Source organism: Microcebus murinus, chromosome 7 (genome assembly GCF_040939455.1).
Source record: "Microcebus murinus isolate Inina chromosome 7, M.murinus_Inina_mat1.0, whole genome shotgun sequence".
NCBI classification, from domain to species: Eukaryota; Metazoa; Chordata; class Mammalia; order Primates; family Cheirogaleidae; genus Microcebus; species Microcebus murinus.
In genome coordinates, this window is record NC_134110.1 from 84273156 (window position 1) to 84295976 (window position 22821).

Below are 22821 nucleotides of genomic sequence, written 5' to 3' on the forward strand. Positions count from 1 at the left end.
TCCTACTGCCTCAGCCTCCCGAGTAGCTGGGACTACAGGCATGCGCCACAATGCCCGGCTCATTTTTTGTATATATATTTTTAGTTGGTCAATTAATTTATTTCTATTTTTGGTAGAGACGGGGTCTCGCTCAGGTTGGTTTCGAACTCCTGACCTTGAGCAATCCGCCTGCCTCGGCCTCCCAAAGTGCTAGGATTACAGGCGTGAGCCACCACGCCCGGCCAGATCATAAGCTTTTTGACAGCAGGAATACTTCTCTTTAATCTCTAATAGTTCTACTATGTTCAGCATATATGAGGCCCTCTAGGAGTATGTGTTAAATAAGTGAATTGATGCCAATGTCAGACTCAGAGCTCCAGCATCCTGTACTCTTTATGTAACTTAACTCTTCATAGATCAGTTAGAGCATCAGTGGGGGAATTGTGGAGTGGTGGGAATAAGGAGAGCAGAGATCTCTAAAATAAGAGTACTAGGTCTGGGGATATAGGATCAACTCAAATTAGTGTATAGTTGAGTAAAGATTTTCAAACTCAGCATTAAATTATTCTACTTAAGGAAAAAACTAAAAACCAAGTAACAACAGCCTGCAGCAAAGCCCTTGACTACTGTGATTACACAGGAATCCACTAGATAAGTCTACAGTTTGCTGGTTTTTATTGTACTTTTAGATAAACTCTCTTGACTGTAGCATATATGTAAATTTTGTTATAAAGTCAGGATTCAGATTCAATATTATCCTTTTTTTGTAATTTAGAATGGTGAATCAGGAAAAGAAATGGATGATGACAAAGATGCAAATAAATCTGAGATCAGCTTAGTGTTCGAAATTGCTCTGAAGCGAAATATGCCTGTCAGTTTTGAGGTATGTGCTCAGTATAAGTCTTCTGGTTTTTCTTATTGCTCTGGTTACTCTAAACAAACAAACAATTAACTGGTATACTATTATCCTGCAAGAGTTAATGTGGTTCCTTATGTTCATATTTATGATTTTCATTATAAAACTTATTTTCTGGGTGTAAGATAATTTGTAGTACCCTATAGGATTTGGTGTTTTAAATAGGATCAAATTAAAAATGCTCAAGATAATATATAGTGACACATATATATGTTAATATCCAATTTCTTTTTTTGTTGTTTATCTCAGCATATTACAGGGGTACAAATGTTTAGGTTACATATATTTCCTTTGCCCCACCTGAGTTAGAAATTCAAGTGTGTCCATCCCCCAGACGGTGCGTACCATACCTATTAGCTGTGAATATACCCAGTCCCACCACCCCCCTCCCACCTGCCCGGCACCCAATGAATGTTACTACAATATGTGCACATAAGTGTTGATCAGTTAATACCAATTTGATGGTGAGTACAAGTGGTGCTTTTATTTCCATTCTTGTTGTGCTTCACTTAGTAGATTGGGCTCCAGCTGTATCTAGGATAATACAAAAGGTGCCAGATCACCATTTTTTGTTGTGGCTGAATAGTACTCCATGGTATACATATATCACATTTTATTAATCCACTCATGTATTGATGGGCACTTGAGTTGTTTCCACATCTTTGCAATTGTGAATTGTGCTGCTATAAACACTCTAGTGCAGAGATCTTTTTTTATAGAATGTCTTTTTTTCCTTTGGGTAAATGCCCAGTAGTGCGATTGCTGGATCAAATGATAGTTCTACTTGTAGCTCTTTGAGGTATCTCCATATTACTTTCTGCAGAGGCTGTACTAGTTTGCAGTTCCACCAACAGTATATGAGTGTTCCTATGTCTCTGCATCCATGCCAACATTTATTGTTTTGGGACTTTTTGATAAAAACCATTCTCGCTAGAGTTAAGTAATATTTCATTGTGGTTTTGATTTGCATTTCCCTGATGATTAGAGATGCTGAGCATTTTTTCATATGTTTGTTGGCCATTAGTCTGTCTTTTTTTGAAAAGTTTCTGTTTATGTCCTTTGCCCACTTTTTAATGGGGTTGTTTGATTTTTTCTTGCTGATTTTCTTGAGTTCTATATAGGTTCAAGTTATCAGCCCTTTATTGGATGCATAGCATGCAAATATTTTCTCCCATTCTGTAGATTGTCTGTTTGCTCTTGTGATAGTTTCCTTGGCTGTGCAGAAGCCTTTTAATTTAATCAGGTCCCATTTATTTATTTTTGTTGTTTCTGTGATTGACTTTGGGGTCTTCTTCGTAAGTTCTTTCCCTAAGCCAATGTCTGTTAGAGGTTTTCCAACATTTTCTTCTAGAATTCTTAGTTTCATGCCTTAGGTTTAAGTCTTATACATCGCGAGTTGATTTTTGTCAGAGGTGAGAGGTGTGGCTTTCCAATTTTCCCAGCACCATTTATTGAATAAGGATTCTTTTCCCCAGTGTATGTTTTTGTCTGCTTTGTCAGAGATTAGATGGCTATATGAGGATGGTTTTATATCTGTGTTCTCAGTTCTGTTCCATTGGTCTATGTCTCTGTTCTTGTGCCAGTACCATGCTGTTTTAGTTATTATAGCCTTGTAGTATAGCTTGAAGTCTGGTATATTGATGCCTCCCAATTGGTTCTTTTGCTTGAGATTGCTTTTGCTATACAGGGTCTTCTCTGGTCCCATACAAAACATAGAATTATTTTTTCCTAGATCTGTGAAAAATGATGTTGGTATTTTAATAGGGATTGCATTGAATCCATAGTTCACTTTGGGTAGTAGAGATGTTTTAACATTGTTGGTTCTGCTGACCCATAAGCATGGTATGGTTTTCCACCTGTTTATATTCTCTGCTATTTCCTTCCTCAGTGTTTCGTAGTTCTCCATGTAGAGGTGCTTTACTTCCCCAGTTAAATATATTTGTAGGTATTTTATTTTGTTTGTTGCTATTGTGAAAGGTATTGAGTCTTTGATTTGGTTCTCAAATTGACTGTTGTTGGCATATGGAAATGCTGCTGATTTCTGTACATTGATTTTGTAACCTGAGACTTTGCTGAATTTGTTTATCAATTCCAGTAGTCTCATGGCAGAATCTTTGGGGTTTTCTAGATATAAGATCATATTGTCAGCAAAAAGCGATAGTTTGACTCTTCTGCCACCATTTGGATGCCCTCGATTTCCTTCTTTTGTCTGATTGCTCTGGCTAGGACTTCCAGCACTAAGTTGTGCTTCCTTCGGCATACTAAATATCGGATACTAAAATATCCAATTTCTTTTAATTGTGCAGAGGCCAAAATATGTTTAACTGTAACCTTAATTAACAAAATCACTAAGAAATATTGAAGCAGGTCTTGACTTTACAGTTAGCTAAATATGTCACATATATATTGATAAAATTATATGAAATTTAAAAGACAACTTTGAAAACAATTATAATACTTCTCATATTAAAAGGGCACTAATTTTGCAACTCATACTTGGACAGTAGGCAAGAACCAGGAAATAAGCTGAAACAGTTGTGGAGAATTCTTCAAATTGTATGACATCCCCCTACTTAGAAAGCTCCCACGTTTTACTCATTGGCCAAATCGTTTGATCTGGACTGAGAAACTGCTTTCTTTTGACATAATTCTGACAAGTTGTTTTATCTGGTTTTTCTTTCCATAGGAGATTAAAAGCAGCAAAATGAGGAAGGCAGGGAGAGAATATATATGAGGGTCTATTGGTCCCAGCAAGAAATGATAGAGAAAATGTAGAAGACTTATCAAAAGTAACTGTATATACTGGAAAATTATTGCAACATGGGATCTTTTAAAGGCTACAATGAATATGAACAGTTTTATAAGTTTTAGAAGCCCCTGGGGACATCAATATATTATAGTATAAAATATTTGATGTTCATAATGATCTAATGTGAGCCATAAAATGTTAAATATTTAATATTCTCTCTTAAGTCAGTAAAGCAAATACTTTTTTTAATTGAGAAGAATGTACATCAAAGTGGTTAAAATAAACAGTTTTGGTATTTAAACTAGTAAACTTAAATTACTTGGGAAGTATGCTTATGATAAATTCCTTATTCCTAATAATGTTGGATTATTGAGGTATTGTCTTTATTACTTTTCCTAATTGGTACCCAATATTAGGAAATAAAATTTCAGTACAATTTTAAGTAGCAAACCAACTGGGGTATCTTTTATAGTTCCAAATTTTGAAGGAGACTAGCATTTTGAGCACTCAGGTTTTGGAAAGCATCTTTCCTCTAAAAGCTGGCATAGTTTAAAAGTGAGAGCAGATTAAACAAGTTTTAGGAACATTACATTTATAACTGACAGAATCATAAATGCCTAGAAAACTAGGTATTTTTACAGCATATGTACTTACTTTAAGATCATGTCACAAGAATAAATATCCCTTACTATAAAACAACCTTTGAGATCTCTGTAAAAAACAGATTATTTTTCATCTGTCAGCTGTTTTTGAGAGGCTTCCACAAGTAGGATGCTTTATGGGTTATAGAACTACAATAAGACGTAGTCCTTGTCTTCTTACACTGGAGAAAATTAGATATGTATACAATTTTATACAAATTACTCTAGATGGTCAGTCTAAGAAGGTATCTAATCTAATAATGCTAAGTTTTATGTTCTTAAATTTCCATATGACATGTTCCATAATTCATGGGAAAACCATAGTTAGAATTGTCTGTTTTAAAGTAATAAAAAATGATTATGACTATAAATTGAATGTGTTTGTTTAGATTTCTTCAATTTCAGTTGATTAAGTATCCAAGTGTCATAAATAAATAGGCCTGATGTAATACCTTCATAATAGCTTTCTTAAAGAAATACTATAATTTTGGCATATTATCTATTTTGATTATTATGAATATTGAGAGTCATGTTATAAGAATACATCTTAAATGCCTATATGTTACTTAATATTTTACTTGTATTTAATAGGTTATTAAAGAAAGTGGACCACCACATATGAAAAGCTTTGTTACTCGAGTGTCAGTGGGAGAGTTTTCCGCAGAAGGAGAGGGAAATAGCAAAAAACTCTCTAAGAAACGTGCTGCAACCACCGTCCTACAGGAGCTTAGAAAACTTCCACCTCTTCCTGTGGTGGAAAAGCCTAAACTATTTTTTAAAAAACGCCCTAAAACAATAGTAAAGGTAAGTATATGCCTGAGAACATCAGTCAGTCTTATTAAATATGTGTTATAATAGCTATAGGTAGAAGTTTTTCTGTAAGGCAGGTTCTTGAAACTATGGATTATACATAGTCCTGGAATCAAGGCAGGATGTTGGACTATAAATTAGTGACAATTCTGTGTTGCTTTTTAAACATCTGTGTACCTGCTATTGTTCATCAGATAATAATAATAGGTATTTATAGTTTTTTACTGTTTAAAAAGTGCTTTTCCATTTCATGTCACCTTTAGTATAATCCTCATAATGACTGTGTAAGGCGGATGATGCTATCCCTCATTTTACAAATAAGGTATATAAAACATGTTAAAGAATGTGCTCATTTTTATTCAGCTATGATATGAAACAGCCTGGACTACTCTGATCTCTAATCCAGTGTGTTTTTTTTTTTTTGAGACAAAGTCTCACTCTGTTGCCCAGGCCAGAGTGCCGTGGTGTCAGCCTAGCTCACAGCAACTTCAAACTCCTGGGCTCAAGCAATCCTGCTGCCTCAGCCTCCCAGGTAGCTGCACCACCATGCCCAGCTAATTTTTTCTATTTTTAGTTGTTTGGCTAATTTTTTTTAATTTATAGTAGAGACAGGGTCTCGCTCTTGCTCAGGATGGTCTTGAACTCCTGAGCTCAAGCAATCCTCCCGCCTCGGCCTCCCAGGGTGCTAGGATTACAGGTGTGAGCCAGCATGCCCGGTCTCTGATCCAGTGTTCTTTCTGCACACAGGCTGTTTGCTATATGTTAGTACTAACTTCTTAGGATATCATGAAATGGTAACAGGATACAGAGTAATAATCATAGGAATAATACTAATAATGGTGACAGCAGCAGCTAGAAATTAAAAAGCACTCTATGTGCCAGACTTTATTCCAGCCTTTTGCATGCTTTATCACATTTAATCCACATACCAACCCTGTGAGGTAGATGTGTTATTTTGGCTCCATTCATTCAGTCATACCTTGCCAAAGAAGAATACAGAATATAGCTTTCCAAAATATTGTGACTCTTTCTTTTATTGGATCAGATTTTATTTACATTAAAAAGAAAAAAAGGCAAAGGTCACAGGAATGAAATGAAGCAGCCTTTAGTATAGGACAGTGCCTATGAATGCTTGAAATGTATGACATGTTTGAAATTAAAGTTCCATGTTTTTAGAGAAAGCCTTAAATTGCTAAGATTTCAGTTGCCACTTAATCTCACTTATTTAGCAGACTCCTGATTAGATGGTACAAATCAAGGATTACATATAAGAAGTATATTTAATCTTTGATGAATTCCTTTTGTTTAGATTATATAATGGCATAGTTTAGGTATTTTTATGCATTTTGTACCTTTGTTTTATTTTTAAAAGTATTTAATAATTACTAATGTATTAATGCTTATAACAATCCTATAGAGCTAGTACAATTTTTTTTTTTTTGAGATAGGGCTTGCTGTATCACCTGGGCTAGAGTGCAGTGGCATGATCGTAGCTCACTGCAACCTCAAACTCCTGGGCTCAAGAATTACTTATTTATGTATACATGTACACATAAATAAATAACTACATAAATATTTTTTCTTTTTAATGAATACTGATGTTGCTTCATTTAGAAGAAGGTGTAGGTTTTGCATTCCTTGAAATAGCTTATACATTATATGTAAGTTAGAATAAAAATAAATGCCAAATAGATCCATTTATCATTGAAGAGGAATGGCTTTCATTAACATGCCCTAACCACACAGTCAGGGATAGGACATAGCTCTTAGGAGCATGACCTTTGGCATTAATTTTGAATGTGAATCCCTGTGACCTGAGCAAGTTACTTAACTTTTCTATTCTTACATTTAATAATAATAATAGGAATAATAATTGTGCTTGCAGCTGGCCATGGTGGTTCATGCCTGTAATCTTAGCACTCTGGGAGGTTGAGGTGGGAGGACCACTTGAGGCTATGAGTTTGAGACCAGCCTGGGCAACATAGTGAGAACCTACCTATACAAAACATTTTTTAAAAAATTAGCCAGGTGTGGTGGCACATGCCTGTAGTTCTGCCTACTTGGGAGGCGAGCCAAGAGGATTGCTTGAACTAGGGAGTTTGAGGTTTTAGTGAGCAATGATTGTGCCACTGTACTCTAGCCCAGGCGACAAAGTGAGATCCTATCTTAAAAAAAAATTGTACTTGTTTCATAGGATTGTTGTAAGTATTATTTGAAACAGTGCACAGACTGCATTAGTAATTAGTATTTATTATCATTAACGATAATGTGAATACTATAATAAAGTCCTCAATAAACAACCACTGGTATTTTGTATCCAATATTGTCTATTGACATTTTATATGTATGTGAATATATTCATGAATTATTTTCTTAAATATTTTAATATATAAAATCCGTAGCTTTTCTGTGATGGAAGAATAATGTTTTATATCAGAATGGCAGCACTAAAGTGATCATAGTAAAGGCAATTTATGTAACCAAAGTGTTTTTACTTCTGTAATACTCTGAAGTAAAATAAATAAATAAATAAACTGATCACAGTAACTCCTGTTTAATCTATAAACTAAATCTAATCTTAATAAATTAATAATAATCTATTGGGGTAGAAAATATGTGTATATTTCTATAGTAAGATATAAATATATAGACTATAAAGCTAACTCTTGTTTTAACTATAGCTATTAAAAGCAAGATTATTGTTTAAATATTGTTCCTTAGAGGTAGGAGACAGAAGAAGCATTTTGATTTCTCAATTATTTCCGACTGCTTCAAATATAAAAACACATTATTCCAGAACTTCCCTTCTATCCACCATTCAGATCTCAACTTAAACTTGACTTTTCCAGGCATGCTTTTTTGGCTTCCTGCATTTTTCCTCATATATATCACACTTGGATTTACTTATGCCATGTCTGTCTTATGTTAAAATAAAGCCTATAGATATCCTCTGAAATGTAAGATTATTTTGAGAATGCAACATGCATATAATGAGTTGGAATCTAGGTAGTTTTAAGTATGATCATACCATATAGTGTGCCAAAAAATGGATCAGCTCGTAGTAGTATCATGATTTTCAGCCTTTTCCTCACTTCCTTTTATGGCTTATATATCTAGAGTCTATAGTTTGTTATGTTCAATAGAAGTAGAGAAAATATCTGTGATGCTTTGCCTTGATTTTATTTAAAGTAATAAAACTATCACATTGTCTCATTTGATCCTCTTAATCACTCTCTGATGTAGCAATCATTCTCATATTATAGATTAGGCCCTTTGTGTTTAAGAAACTTACCCAAAATCCTATAGCAGAGTCAGGTTTTAAATACAGTTGTCATTTCTGACTGTAGTGTCCATTTGAAACTGGTTAATTGTGAACTTTTAAATTTTAAGATTTATTCTGTGAGGCTACCCTGTTAACACATAAAACTGCCCTGATAATGTCTTTGGGTTTACATCCTGTTTTTTAATGTAGTTCTCATCTATGAGATGTCAGAGAAGGCTTTTCAGTGTTGGAGATAAGATGTTCTTGACACAGCTATTACAAGATTGTCCTTACTAGTTTGTAGGATGATAATCTAAGACTTGGTATCCAAGGAATAATTGTCAAGGGTGCTAGTAGTTCATTTCAATCAAAGAAAGAAACCAAGCCATTTTTAATGTTCTGAGAACTCTGTCATTATCTAAATTGGATTTATGCATCTGGTTCTTTGTCATTGTCATCCTTAGCAACAGAAATTTCTTTGGAACTTAAAGACATTCTTAGAGTCAAATTAAACAGGAATAAAGACAACATACCACTGGAAACACATTCTTACTTATTTGAGCATCTTCATAAACTGGGCATACTGCTTCTAGTGCCAGACTCAAAGCTCCTCGAAAAATTTACTTTTTCATTGGGATATCAATCTTAGACTTAAATTATTGCCTGGACTTGTTTTTTCTTATCAGTTCTCCTTCATTCCCTTTATAAATTATTTAATTTTTATTTTGAGGGATATAAGTAGAAGTTGAAATCAGTATTTATCAAAAGCCAAAAGTTTCCTTTGGTCTCTCCTCTCCTTCCACCTAACCACTGGAATAGTGAAGTTCTCAGTCTTTTTCCTCTTACTCTTTGCTTAACCCTCTTGTACTTCTAGGGTTTCAATTCCGTCTTTATATAAATGATTCCAAAACACTCTTCTGTGCTGTACACTGCCTATAAGACATCTCTACTTAATATTTCATGGGCACCTCAAACTCTGTGTCCCAAACTCATCATGTTCCCTTGCTAAACTTCTTTCTCCTCCAGCCTTCTTTATCTCAGTAACTGGCACCACCAGCCAGCTGCTGAAACAGAAAGCTGGGAGTCATTTTTCACTTCTCTCTTACCCTGATGTTCAATAAATCATTACGTCCCATTGATTCCATCACCTAAATATTTCTTAAGTTTCTTTCTATCCCTTCTGCCACTGTTTAGTCCAACTCACAATCATCTCTTGGCTGAACTACTATGGTAAGGTTTTAACTGGCCTTCCTACAAGTACTTTTTTTTTTTTTTTTTTGAGACAGAGTCTGGCTTTGTTGCCTGGGCTAGAGTGCCATGGTATCCGCCTAGCTCACAGCAACCTCAAACTCCTGGGCTCAAGCAATCCTTTTGCCTCAGCCTCCCCAGTAGCTGGGACTACAAGCATGTGCCACCATGCCCAGCTAATTTTTTCCTATATCTATTTTTAGTTGTCCAGATAATTTGTTTCTATTTTTAATAGAGACGGGGTCTTGCTCTTGCTCAGGCTGGTCTTGAACTCCTGAGCTCAAGCAATCCTCCTGCCTCGGCCTCCCAGAGTGCTAGGATTATAGGCATGAGCCACCGCACCCAGCCCCAACAAGTACTCTTGATGCCAAATGATCTTTTTAAGAAGAACCTGTGTGATCATGTCATGCCTCTGTGTAAAACATGTCAGTAGGCCAGGCACAGTGGCTCACCTGCAATCCTAGCACTCTGGGAGGCCAGGGTGGGAGGATCGCTTGATTTCAGGAGTTTGAGACCAGCCTGAGTAAGAGCAAGACCCCGTCTCTACTAAAAATAGAAAAAAATAAGCTGGGCATAGTCATAGTGGTTCAGGCCTGTAGTCCTGGCTACTGGGGAAACTGAAGCAGGAAGATCGTTTGATCCCAGGAGTTGATGCCACTGCACTCTAGCTGGTGAGACAAAGTGAGACTGTATCAACAATAACAACAAAATACCTTTTAGTAGTTTCCCATTGCTCTTTGGATAAAGTCTGAAATCCTAAACATAGTTTAAAAGACTTTGAAGGATTTTTTTTTGTTTGTTTGTTTGTTTTTTTTTTTTTTTTGAGACAGAGTCTCACTTTGTTGTCCAGGCTAGAGTGAGTGCCGTGGCGTCAGCCTAGCTCACAGCAACCTCAAACTCCTGGGCTCGAGTGATCCTTCTGCCTCAGCCTCCCGAGTAGCTGGGACTACAGGCATGCGCCACTATGCCCGGCTAATTTTTTTTTATATATATATATATCAGTTGGCCAATTAATTTCTTTCTGTTTATAGTAGAGACGGGGTCTCGCTCTTGCTCAGGCTGGTTTTGAACTCCTGACCTTGAGCAATCCGCCCGCCTCGGCCTCCCAAGAGCTAGGATTACAGGCGTGAGCCACAGCGCCCGGCCCGACTTTGAAGGATTTGAAATGCAGTCTGTACCTGCAGCACCAAACTAGACATTTTCAAGACTCCGAATGGCAACAGTTAACAGGAAGGGCCTATACACTGGCCTTTATAAATAAGTTTAGTGTAACATGTAATATAGTGTAACATGTAATATAGTGATTACTTTGTCTTTAATACTTATTTAAAAATAAGTTTTCACAGGTGGAAGTAAAGTTTTGACCATATGCAAACCTTTATTTGTAGGAAAAATATATGAAGAAAGTTAGTTCACATGCAGAAAGAGTATTTGGTTTATAAGGATTTTTGTTTTTAAGTCATAATACATGCAAAAAGCTATATAAAAACTTGTATATAAGTTAAAAAGCATACTGAGTAAATGTAAGTAAGACCTACTGCCCAACTTGAGTACAGAACATTTTTCAATAAGATTGAAGCTGTCTGTATGCCCCTCACGTCCTTATGCTACCTTCCATAGGCAACCACTGTCATTAATTTTGTATTATCATTTCCTACCTTGCGGTTTCACAATGTTTGTTTTCCTAAACTACCGTATTCAGTTTATTTTTATTATTTTTTTATTTTTATCGTTTTTTTCTTCAGAGCATTTACTTTGAAACCAAAACAGTTGGTTTTTTTAAAACACTTTTTTATTGAGGTATAATTGACATATGGTGAACTGTACATATTTAATGTGCACTATTTGATGTGTTTTGATATATGCATACACTGATAAAACCATAACCGTAATCAAGAGAATGGACCCATCCATTGCTCTCTGAAGTTTCCTCGTGCTCCCTGGTAATCCTCTATTCTCAGTTCCCAATAAACCACTCTGGTTTTTGGCTGGCTTCTTTCATTCAGCATAATTCTTTTGAGATTCATACATATTGTTGTGTGTACAGATTATTGGTTCTATTTTATTGTTAAGTAGTATTTCATTATATTGATATAACACTGTTTATCCATTCACCTGTTGGTGGATATTTGGGATGTTTCTAATTTTTGTTTATTACACATTAAGCAGCTATGAACATTTGTATACTTCTTATGAATATATGCTTCATTTCTCTTGGGTAAATACTTCAAAGTGGAATGGGTTGGTCATTTAATAAGTGTATATTCAACTTTTTAAGAAACTGCCAATTGCTTTTCAAAGTGGCAGCAGCTGCAAAATTTTACATTCTCATCAGCAATGTGTGAGAATTCTAGTTGCTTCACATCCTTGCTAACACTTAGCATAGTCTTTTAAATTTCAGATATGCAAATACATGTATATTGGTATGTCATTGTGATTTTTAATTTACATTCCCTGATGGTTAATGATTTTGAGAATTTTTTTTATATATTTGGAAGCACATGAGGCTTGATAAAGTGTCTATTCAAATCTTTGGTCTGCTTAAAAATTTGGTTGCTCATTAAAATAATAAATTTATTATTGAATTTTTAGAGGTCTTTATACATTCTGGATACAAGTTCTTTATCAGATCTGTGGTTTGCAAATATTTTGTTCAAGCCTATGACTTGTCTTTTTCAAAGAGCAGGAATTAATAATTTTGAAGATATATTTATCATTTTTTTGTGGAATGTGATTTTGGTGTTATTTCTACGAACTCCTTACTTAACCAAGTCACAAAAATTTCTCCTATGTTTTTTTCTGGAAGTCTTATATTTTAGAAATTACATTTAGGTCTATGATACATTTTGAGTTTATTATTTTTGTAAATGATATGAGATTTGGACAGAGGTTCTTTTTTCTTTTTCTATTTGCATAGGAATAGCCAATTATCTCAGTGGTGTTATTGAAAGGACTAACATTTCTCCACTGAATTGTTTTTGTACCTTTGTCGAAAATCAGTTGACCATGTATATGTGTGGATGTGTTTCTGGGCACTATTCTGTTTCATAATCGCTCTGTCCATCTTTATGCTAATACTACACATAGTGTCTTGAATGCCATAGTTTTATAATCTTGAAATCAGATAGTCTGAGTCTTTATTCAAGTATTTTTCAAAATTGTTTTAGTTTGTTGTCCTTTGCATTTCCAAATGAATTTTGTCATCAGCCTATCAATTATTATTAAAAAAAACCCCAGCCTGCTGAGATTTTGATTGGGATTGCAGTGAATTGATAGTTTAAGGAGAATTTACATCTTACCAATATTGGGTCTTGTGATCCGTGAACACAATATGTCTCCCGTTTATTTAGATCTTATTTAATTTTAGTAGAGTTTGTAATTTTAGTGGGCTTTACATAAATTACGTATGTTACTCTGTACTTAACTCTTTTTACTTGCCATTATTTTTCTGATATTCATTCATCTTGAAGCAATACTTAATTCATCTTCACTGCTATATACCATTCCATTGTATGAACATGCCATAATTTATTTGTTCTTTTATTGATGAAAATTTGTTTCCAGGCTTTTTTTTTTTTTCCTATTTCAAATAATGCAGCTGTGGGTATTCTTGTACACATGAACTGGCACACATGGGTACCAATTTTCTACAGTATATGTGTGCTTAGGAATAGGCTGTTGGGGGTAGGACTGGTGGCTGTGAAATTGTATTTCACTGATGTTTTAATCCAGATTTTCTGTGTCCTAATGAGGTTGATTATCATTTCATATTTTTTCCTTCTATGAAATATTTGTTCATCCCTTTGTTCATCACCTAAATTTTTCCCATTTTCCTTCTAGATTCTCTTTTCCTTTATATGTTTTAGGAATTTTAAAATATATTTTATATATTAGATATATCTTTTTAAAATTATATGTGTTACAAATATCTCATCCTAGTTCATGTCTTGTCTTTTCAAATTCTTTTTTGTGTTTGCTGATGAACCTAAGTTGTGAAGCAACTCTACTATCCTGAAGAGTTTATTTAATTTTAAAAGCATAGTTTACGACTCAACAGTAATACCTTTGAGCCCCAACTCCTATGGAAGCCTTAGTTACAGATCCATTTTGTGATTTTCCTTTATAAAATGTTTATAAATGAGTCTCATTTATCTTCTCCAGTCACAGTTTTAGAGGCTGGAGGGGGAGAGGAAAACCACTGTTTCTTTAAGGATCCAATAACAAGGTTTATGAGCATATTTTGACACTTTTTCTCAAATTAATTTTTAGGCTGGTCCAGAATATGGTCAAGGAATGAACCCCATTAGCCGCCTGGCCCAAATTCAACAGGCCAAAAAGGAAAAGGAGCCAGATTATGTTTTGCTTTCAGAAAGAGGAATGCCTCGACGTCGAGAATTTGTGATGCAGGTATTTCTAACCTTTATATTAGAATCTTTAAAAACCGTTGAAAAGTTTTAGAAAGGCAAACTAGGACTTGAAAGCAGAAGGTAAAATTGTGTTTACATTTGAAGCATTCATTCCTTCTAGGCTCACCTACCAACTTGGTGGAAACATTCAAGTGTCAAGGACATGTTAGACTAGACAACATGAAGTTTTGAAGGGACTGTGAGTTCACACAGGTTATTTGCCACAGAGTTTATCGTTTAATGCTTATCTCTTAATTTTTTGTGTTACATTTTACAGCCAGAGTCTATTAACTACTGGGAATTGGAGACAAATGGAATTAGAAACAAAATTTAGAAGGATGAGTGTAGTAGATGGAACAAGGCCAAGAACATGAGCCTGTAGGTTGTCAGGAAAATTACAAAAAGAGAGTGAGCTGGCTAGCTAACCTTGGTGGGGGCTGAGGGACTCAGAATTGCTGAGAGATCTGACAGGTGCACTGTGTAGCCAAGAAAATGAATGAATAGTTGCTAGTGTATTGGTAGATGGATGGGGGCTAGGAATGAGATAGAATGCCTAAAATGCCCTCCTTCTTTTCAAATCTACATATTCATCTTCATTTATCAACTCAAGCCCCACTCTTTAAAAAACTTTTCCTTTTTTATTATGAAAATTTCAAACATATCCAAAGGTGGGGAGAGAATAATATAATGAACCCCCAATATGCCCATCACCCACACTTATATTTTTGCCGTACTTGATTCAGCTATTAATTTTTCTTTCTTCCTTCTCTTTCTTCCTTTCTCCTTCCCTTCTTTTCTTGAAGTATTTCAGAGCTAATTTCTAACCACATAACATGTCAGCCTTACATATTTAGTGTATGCCTCTAAAAGATATGGAAGTTTTTCTTATATTAGACGTGATTCGTTCATTCAGTCATCTAATACCTGGTCTATATTTAAATTCTCCTTATTGTCCCAGAACTGTTTTTTTAATAATTGGTTTGTCAAAGAAACTTTTGTAGTCAAACCCAAGGATCATACCTTTTATATGATCCAGATAAAATCAACAGATATTTATTAAGTGCAGACCATGTGGCAGACATTTGGCACTCACAGTGTCTCATATTGATTAACTTTTCATGTATAGCTAAGTTTTGCCTTCCCTCCTATTTTATAATCTTCATATTTCTTTATCTTATGGTACCCAATATAGTGGTTTGTAAATAGTAGGACCTTAATAAATATTTGATACATATTTGCTGCCTGTCTGCCTGAGAGCTAGTGTGTTTGGCTTTTGTTGGAGATGTAAACTTACGATGGAGTCATGGATAAACCACTACTGAGAACCCATATATCCAGACAGGGAGAATTATTTATGGTTAGTAAATACATTATTGTCTAGATGTCATTAGGACCCAGAACAGTGTTGTTCTAGTATTTTTATTTGGGAAACTATATTCACCATTTTTCCTATTAACATTCTTAGCTTTGAAGAATTCTAAAATGTATTCTTATAATTCCAAAGCTTGAAGAAAGAAAAGCACCTAAATTTTAGAAATGTATTGGGAATATAAACTGGCTTTGGCTTTATTAAGCAATTCATTTTCTGTGGAGTATATTGAGTACCCCTTTGAAAGAGGAATTTGGAGTATCTTAGGCCAGCTTTCATTTTATGGGTATTCATAAACATTCTAGTCAAACAGGGACATTTGGCTGTGCTTTTAAATGTTTTCACACTGAATTCATATTATTTTTTTCCTTTCTGGAAGCCCCAGTGGATTCATTACAACGTTGCAGCAACTTTATCAAAGTAAAAGCTTTTGTATAAATTACTTAAGTGGTATTATCATTTGTTATAATTTAAGGTGGAAGTAAAATGTCTAGAGATAATATGCTCATTTTTATCTATCACCAAAAAAAAAAGTAAGTTTGTGTATTATAAAATGAATGCAGTTACTTGTATTGATTACTAGATTAAAAAAAAAGAAAATTTCAGATAACATTATTTGGGTAGTTAATTTCAAAGTAATTTTCTTAAAACTTTTCATTTTTTTAGTGAGGAATATTTTAATTTTTCAAACAGAAAATAGTGATAATTATATATCAGCATACTGTATTATATATTGTATGATATTAACTTTTCTACCTGTGATTAAAATCTCCAGGTTAAAAATATATAAATCAAGTTTCATCAATTTTATTTGTATCTCAGTGAAAGATAATGAATTAAGTTTTTGGCAAATACTATTTCAGAGCTTTTTTGTTTCTTAGTTTTTTGAGGACTGGATTCATGTGGCTGTAAAGACAAAAATCTGGCAGTCTTAAATTTACTGCATAGTAAAATAGTTCAACCTTTTTTCAGATAGAAATTAATGTTTTAATGTAGAGACTTTATTTACAATAGTTATAAAATTTATAAGATTTCAAGGAAGGTGACTTATAAAATTTACTTTGTATACTTATTTGACTTTTATAATAAAGTGATATTTTGAGTGACCATTATATTTAACAGCAGGGAATGAAAGTCCTTCAGCAGTGTGGTTTTTTTAATATTAACAAATTACTCTAGGATAACTACTTACAAACTATTGAACCATGTTATTGTAAAAACTTACGTAAGGTAAGGGGTGAGTGAATGGGAAAATGCATCTGGGAAGCACCCGTTCTAGAAGAAGTAAGTCTTGAAGGTATCAGAATAGGTCAGATGGAAATTCGGAAGAAACAGGCAAGGTGAGCACAGAGATGGCAATGGCATTACAGTTGACAATTCCAAGAGCAGGAGCCTGTAGCTAGACAGCAATCGGGCCTGAGTAGATAAATGAGATTTATGGATAGAACAGCAGAAAAATTGAATGAGAGTGAGTGAGGTATGTTTAGCATGTAAAAACAGATGAAAAATGTTTTGCAGTTATTTACTGCTCGGAGATCTTCTGCTTCTATTTACTTTGGCAAAGTCTTTTGACCCTCAGAGCAGTAGAGGAAACCTCTGACGTAGCTGACCTAATCTTTTTGCTAACAAGCGTTCCAGCAACAACAAGGGCTGGTGAAGCAAAGGAACAAACCAAGCACTAGAAAAAAATAACAGGTAGCAAGGGCTACTCTAGCCAGCGATTCGAGCATGTTACCAATAGGGCCTGTCATGTTGAGGTGAGGTTTAGGCAGACACTGACATGGCAGGTAGTGTGTATTCATCCTGCTTCAGGCATCTGCTGTGACTGTAAGATCAGCACTTCTCACAGTATGGTCCATAGACGACTTCTGATTCGTTATGATATGGTGGTTTCTGGTTTCAGAAAAAGCAATGAAATGTTTCAAAAACATTTCACAGTATTGAACTACACAATTTGTGATAGTTGTTACAGGAATTCTGTAATGAATGAATTTCTTGTGCTACAATAACTATGTCATTTAGTTTGTCTTGACTAAAACTGTTAGAAGAGTACAATTTCTTTTTCATATCATTTGCATGTTGTTAATGTTTATTAAGTTTGTATTTTGTTACCATTGCATTATATATCCCCAGTTCCTTAAAAGTGTTTCATTCATTGAAGCTAAAAAGTAGTGATGGAAATAGTAACAAAAATAAAACTCTAAATAATGGTGTAAGGATAAATGGTAAACAGTATTCAAGTGTGGATACCAGATGGGAATCTGTATTTTCTGGGACAAATAAAACAGCCAATGTTATGATTTCACATAAGAGCCAAAAAAGAAAAGTGTGGGTAGAAGTATTTTACTGTATTTCTGAAAACTGAATTTTGTTGTACCATTCTTCATTAATACTCAGTATATGGTCATTGTGAAATTTTATTAAAGTGGTGTGAAGTTATTGAAGCTTTCTATTTTTTTTTTTTTCTTTTTGAGTCAGGGTCTCACTCTGTTGCCCTGGGTAGAGTGTAGTGGCATCACCATAGCTTATTGCAACCTCAAATGCCTGGGACTATAGGTGCTCGCCACGACGACGCCCAGCTAATTTTCTTATATTTAGTAGAGATGGGGTCTCGCTCTTGCTCAGGCTGGTCTCAAACTCCTGAGCCCCAGCGATCCTCCTGCCTTGGTCTCACCGAGTGCTAGGATTACAGGCGTGAGCCGCCATGCCCAGCTATAATTTTTTTTTTTAACAAAGCACAGTGACATATGGTAAAACAGTCCAACTTTTCAGGTATGAATTTGCTTGTTCAGTTCTCTTACTCATTTTTCTACTGGCTTTTTAAAAAATGGACTTATAGGAATCTACTATATATTCTGGATGTGAGCACAGTTATATGGCATATCAAATATCTTTCTCTTGTGTTGACTTTTTTTCTTTTTTCGTAGTGCTCTTTGAAGAACAATCATAATTAATTTTAATGCAGTCAGATTTATCTTGTCTTTTCCTTTATGTTAACTTTAGATCTAGGAGACAAGTAAGTGCTCCTACCATGTACTTCCTTAAAAGGATCTTGACTGTTCTTAGCACTTTGCATTTCAATGTAAATTTTGGAATCAGCTTGTCAAGTATTGTAGAAATATGTATGGGATTTTGATTGGCAATTCATTGAATTTATAGGTCAGTTTGAAGAGGACTGCTATCATTATACTACTGTCTTCAATTCATGAACATTGCATGTTGCTCTATTTATCAGGCTTTCTTAATCTTTCTCAATAATGCTTTTTTTTTCCTGTGTAAAGGCCTTGCACATTCTAGGTATCTGATTTTCATTTAATGTAAATGGTATCTTTTAATAATTTTCATTTTCTACTTGAATGTTAATGGAATATAGAAATGCAGTTGTCTTTTGTATGCTGACCTTTTATGCAGAGAGCTTGTTACAGTCTCATAAATTCTTATAGTTCATCTGTAGATTTTTTCTTGGATTTCCTATATATAAATATCATATCTGTAAATAATGAGGGTTTTTTACCCTTCTGATTCTTCCTTTTCTTTTTCTTGCCTTATTTTTCTTCCCAGGATTTGTAGTAAAATGTTAAGTACTAGTAATAATAGAGCACATCCTTGCCTTGTTTCTAATCCCAGTTTCATTCAACATTAAGCATGCTGTTTGTTGAGATTTGCTGTAGGTTTTTTTGTAAAATGTCTTTATCATATTAAGGAAGTTCCCTTCTTTTCCTAGTTTGCTGTTTTATTATGGATGAATGTTGAATTTTATCAAATACTTTTGCTCCATTTATTAGGATGATCATATGGTTCGTCTCCTTAACCTATTAGTATAGCAAATTCCATAGATTGCTTTCTGTTTGAGTTTCAAGTGTTATACCAATCTGCATTTCTGGAATAAACCCAACTTTATTATGATTCTTCTTTTTATATATTGCTTTATTCATTATACTGTTTAAAACTTTAGCATCTGTATTCATGAGTGAAACTGTGTATAAATTTCCTATCTTAGACTGTTCTTAGGTTTTGGAATCAAAGTGATGCCTCATAAAATAAATATTGCCTCATAAAATAAAATAAATAAAAATTGGAGAATGGTTCCTTTTTTTCTATTTTTGAGTGAATTTTTATAATATTAGCATCATTCTTCCATAAATTTAGGGTAGAACTTTATGGAGATACTCTCAGTAGCTTTCTTTGTGGAAAGGTTTTTTTTTTATTGTTTTAATTTCTTTAGTAGTTGTAGTCCTATAAGTTATAGACTTATTCTTTGGCAATTTTGGTAACTTTTATTATCTAGGAATTTTTCTATTTTATCTAAATATTTTTTTTAAATGGCATAAAATTGTTTTCAGTATCTCTTGTTATTCTGTAATGTTACAGAAACTGGTAATCTCTCTTTGTCACTATTTGTGTCTTATTTTTTTCTTGATCAGTCTTACCCTGGTTTATCATGTTTTTAGTCTATTGAGGGAACCAACTTTTGGGTTTTTAAACTCTATTGTACTTTGTTTTCTATTTTCTTAATTTTGGCTCTTGTCTTTTTTCTTTTATTTTTTTTGGATTTATTTTGTTCTTATGTTTGTAATTTTTTGAGGTGGATGTTTAGCTCATTACTTTTCGGCCTTTCTGTAAGCTGTTAAGACTATACATTTTCTTTTAGACCATATTTTAGCTGCATCCTTCAAGTTTTCATATATTTCCATTATTATTTGCTTAAAATATTTTAAAATTTCCATTGGTATTTCTTCTTTTTCTCATAAATGATTTAGAATTACATTGTTTAATTTCCAAAGTTATAATTAACTATTTTTCTGCTCCTTTAATTACTTATTGAGACCAGTATGTAAAAACAAATTTAACTGTAGCTGTGTATTTTCTTATTTCTCCTTGTAATTCTATCCTTTCTTGCTTTCTAATTTAATTTACTCTTTATATTTGTATTCTCTCTTAGCACATGCATCTTTAAAGCAGCATTCCCCAGGTCAGAAAATGTACACGTGAATATAAGATGGCTGATGTATATTTAAATACACACATACATGTGTAAATTGCTCACAAAAGATAACTGTGGAATAGTTTTAATGATACTGTGCTACTGTTAATTGAGCAATTATGATGGATTACACACTGTGGTTTACATAATCTTATTTAACTTTCAAAGCAACACAATGAGTTAGTTGATATTACCCCTGCTTTACTGATGAGGAACTTTAGGCTTAGAGATGTTAAATGATTTGCACAGTTCATATAGCTAGGAAATGGTAAAGTGGAATTTCATATCCCAGTCTGACTCAGAAACTTCGCTTTAAACCACAATATTGTAGTAACTCTTATATGTCAGTTGTCTTCAGGAGCTATATAATCTAAATCTTTGTAAACTTAGGATGCAATGTGAACATTATTTTAAATGCTACTAATATGAATTTCAGCCTTTTCTGCTGATTAATTGAAATAAAGAATACTGGAGGTAGTCATAACCAACATGAACTCTGTTCAAACGTAAATTTTATTTTCTTGCTTATGTAAATAATATAAATTTAATGTTTTAGAAAAATCAAAAAACATATAAATGTTTAAGGAAGTAAAAATTCTCTAAAATTCTACCATACTGAGAGAACCCGCAATGACATTTTGAGGACCATTTTTCCATATTTTTCTCTATCTCTATATTTTTTTTAAGCACACATCACACCTGGGAATTTTTTTAAATTGTATATATATTACTTAAATATTGCTTACTTGCTGTTTTTATTTGGTACTGAACTTTATATTTTTGGATTCTAGAGAGTAGAATAAATATATTGCTTTATGATGTAAGGATTTCCTGTTTAAATAAACAACTATCATTAATTTCTTTCTTAAATTTTACCAGGTCAAGGTAGGCAGTGAAGTTGCAACAGGAACAGGACCTAATAAAAAGATAGCCAAAAAAAATGCTGCAGAAGCAATGCTGTTACAACTTGGTTATAAAGCCTCCACTAGTCTTCAGGATCAACTTGAGAAGGTGAGAGTTAAATTTACATTTATATATCCTTTCTATCAGAATACCAAAGTGATTAACAAATTCTGATATTAGATGTCATTATGTCAGTAATGCCTTCTGAGTCATTACTCTATATCTTTAAAGATAGATGATCCAAGTACAAAGTAACATCTTCTTAAGGGGTAAGATGAAATATTAATGAGTAATTATAATCTTATGGTTAGCGAATACAAAAAATTTACATATTTTGTACATATTTTATATAATACCAACTTAATATTTTTAACTTACTGACTGTTTTTTTTTTTTGGCCATATAGACAAAGTCTTAATTTGTGCCTTTTAAGAGAGTTGTTGGCCTTTATTTTTGGAATATAGCTGGAAACACCGGAAATAAAAATTCTGACTTATCCCTTTAGGGCAGGAACTATATTAGACAGACACTCTATAAACTAATTTTTCTGTTTACTTTAAATTTATAGGTAAACTCAGAGAGTGTTTATTTCTGCCAAGACCTGTGTTCATGGTCCCTTATTTCTTCTGCAGCAGTTAATGACATCATTAACACCTGCATCTGTTGCAGGCGAAGCAGAGTACCCTGAATTCAGGACTTGGCAGATAATTTGGCAAGAACTAGCTTATGTTTATTTTGTATTAAATGATCATTTTGTTATCTGTACGTATGTAGAACTTCTATTAAGCATTTCATTTATAGGAACATTCATAAAACAGGCTTAATAATTACTTTTATCAAAAGTACTACGCTTTTGAAGAGGTCCTTTTCTCACAGAAGAATTCTGTTTCAGAGATACTTCCAGTTTCTACAGGAACACATTTCTGAAGTTTAGAGTAAAAAACAAAATCATCTATTAAAAAATATTTAGATATACTTTTCTCTTTAAGGCAGCCATGATAATCTAGGCAATTATTTTGAATGAGTAAAAAAAATCATTGGTGTGATATTGCTAGAGATTTTGATTCTGTTTTTATAAACTGGCTAGTTAATGCATTTTATTCTTTTAAAAGTATTTGTAACATGAAACCTAACATGTGTTCAAGTTTCCATAGTTCTTATATTGTGTATATGTTGTTTTAACTTAACACATTTATTTGACTTAAAACGGGTGAGTGATCTATAAAAACATGTAAAAATAAATCTCCTCATAGATACTCATTTGTCAGTTAAGTGAAAGCAAAACAAAACAAATCTCAGCACTAATTTAATTAATTAATTTTATTAATTTGAAAAACATTTTTTGCATACCCACTGTGTTAGGGTTCTCCAAAGAAACAGAAACAACAGGGTGTGTGTATGCATGTGTATGTGTACATGTATATAGTAAGGAACTGGCCTATGTGAATGTGGAATCTTGGCTAATCTAAAATCTGATGGGGGAGGTGGACAGGCTAGAGACTGAGGCAAGAGTTGCAGTTTCAATCCAAAGGCAGCCTGCTGGAGAACTTTCTT

The 22821-nt window shown here is 33.7% G+C and overlaps 1 protein-coding gene across 11 annotated transcripts in view; it reads left to right on the forward strand.

Moving 5' to 3' along the window:
- Positions 1-22821, forward strand: part of STAU2 (staufen double-stranded RNA binding protein 2) — a 311803-nt gene that overhangs the window by 120427 nt on the left and 168555 nt on the right. For all 11 annotated transcript variants that reach the window (XM_012735372.2, XM_076005212.1, XM_012735371.3 and 8 more), the window contains 4 exons: positions 755-862; positions 4877-5089; positions 13875-14012; positions 21244-21375. In XM_012735372.2, the coding sequence (XP_012590826.1) occupies positions 755-862; positions 4877-5089; positions 13875-14012; positions 21244-21375 (591 nt within the window). The remainder of the gene's footprint in view (positions 1-754; positions 863-4876; positions 5090-13874; positions 14013-21243; positions 21376-22821) is intronic.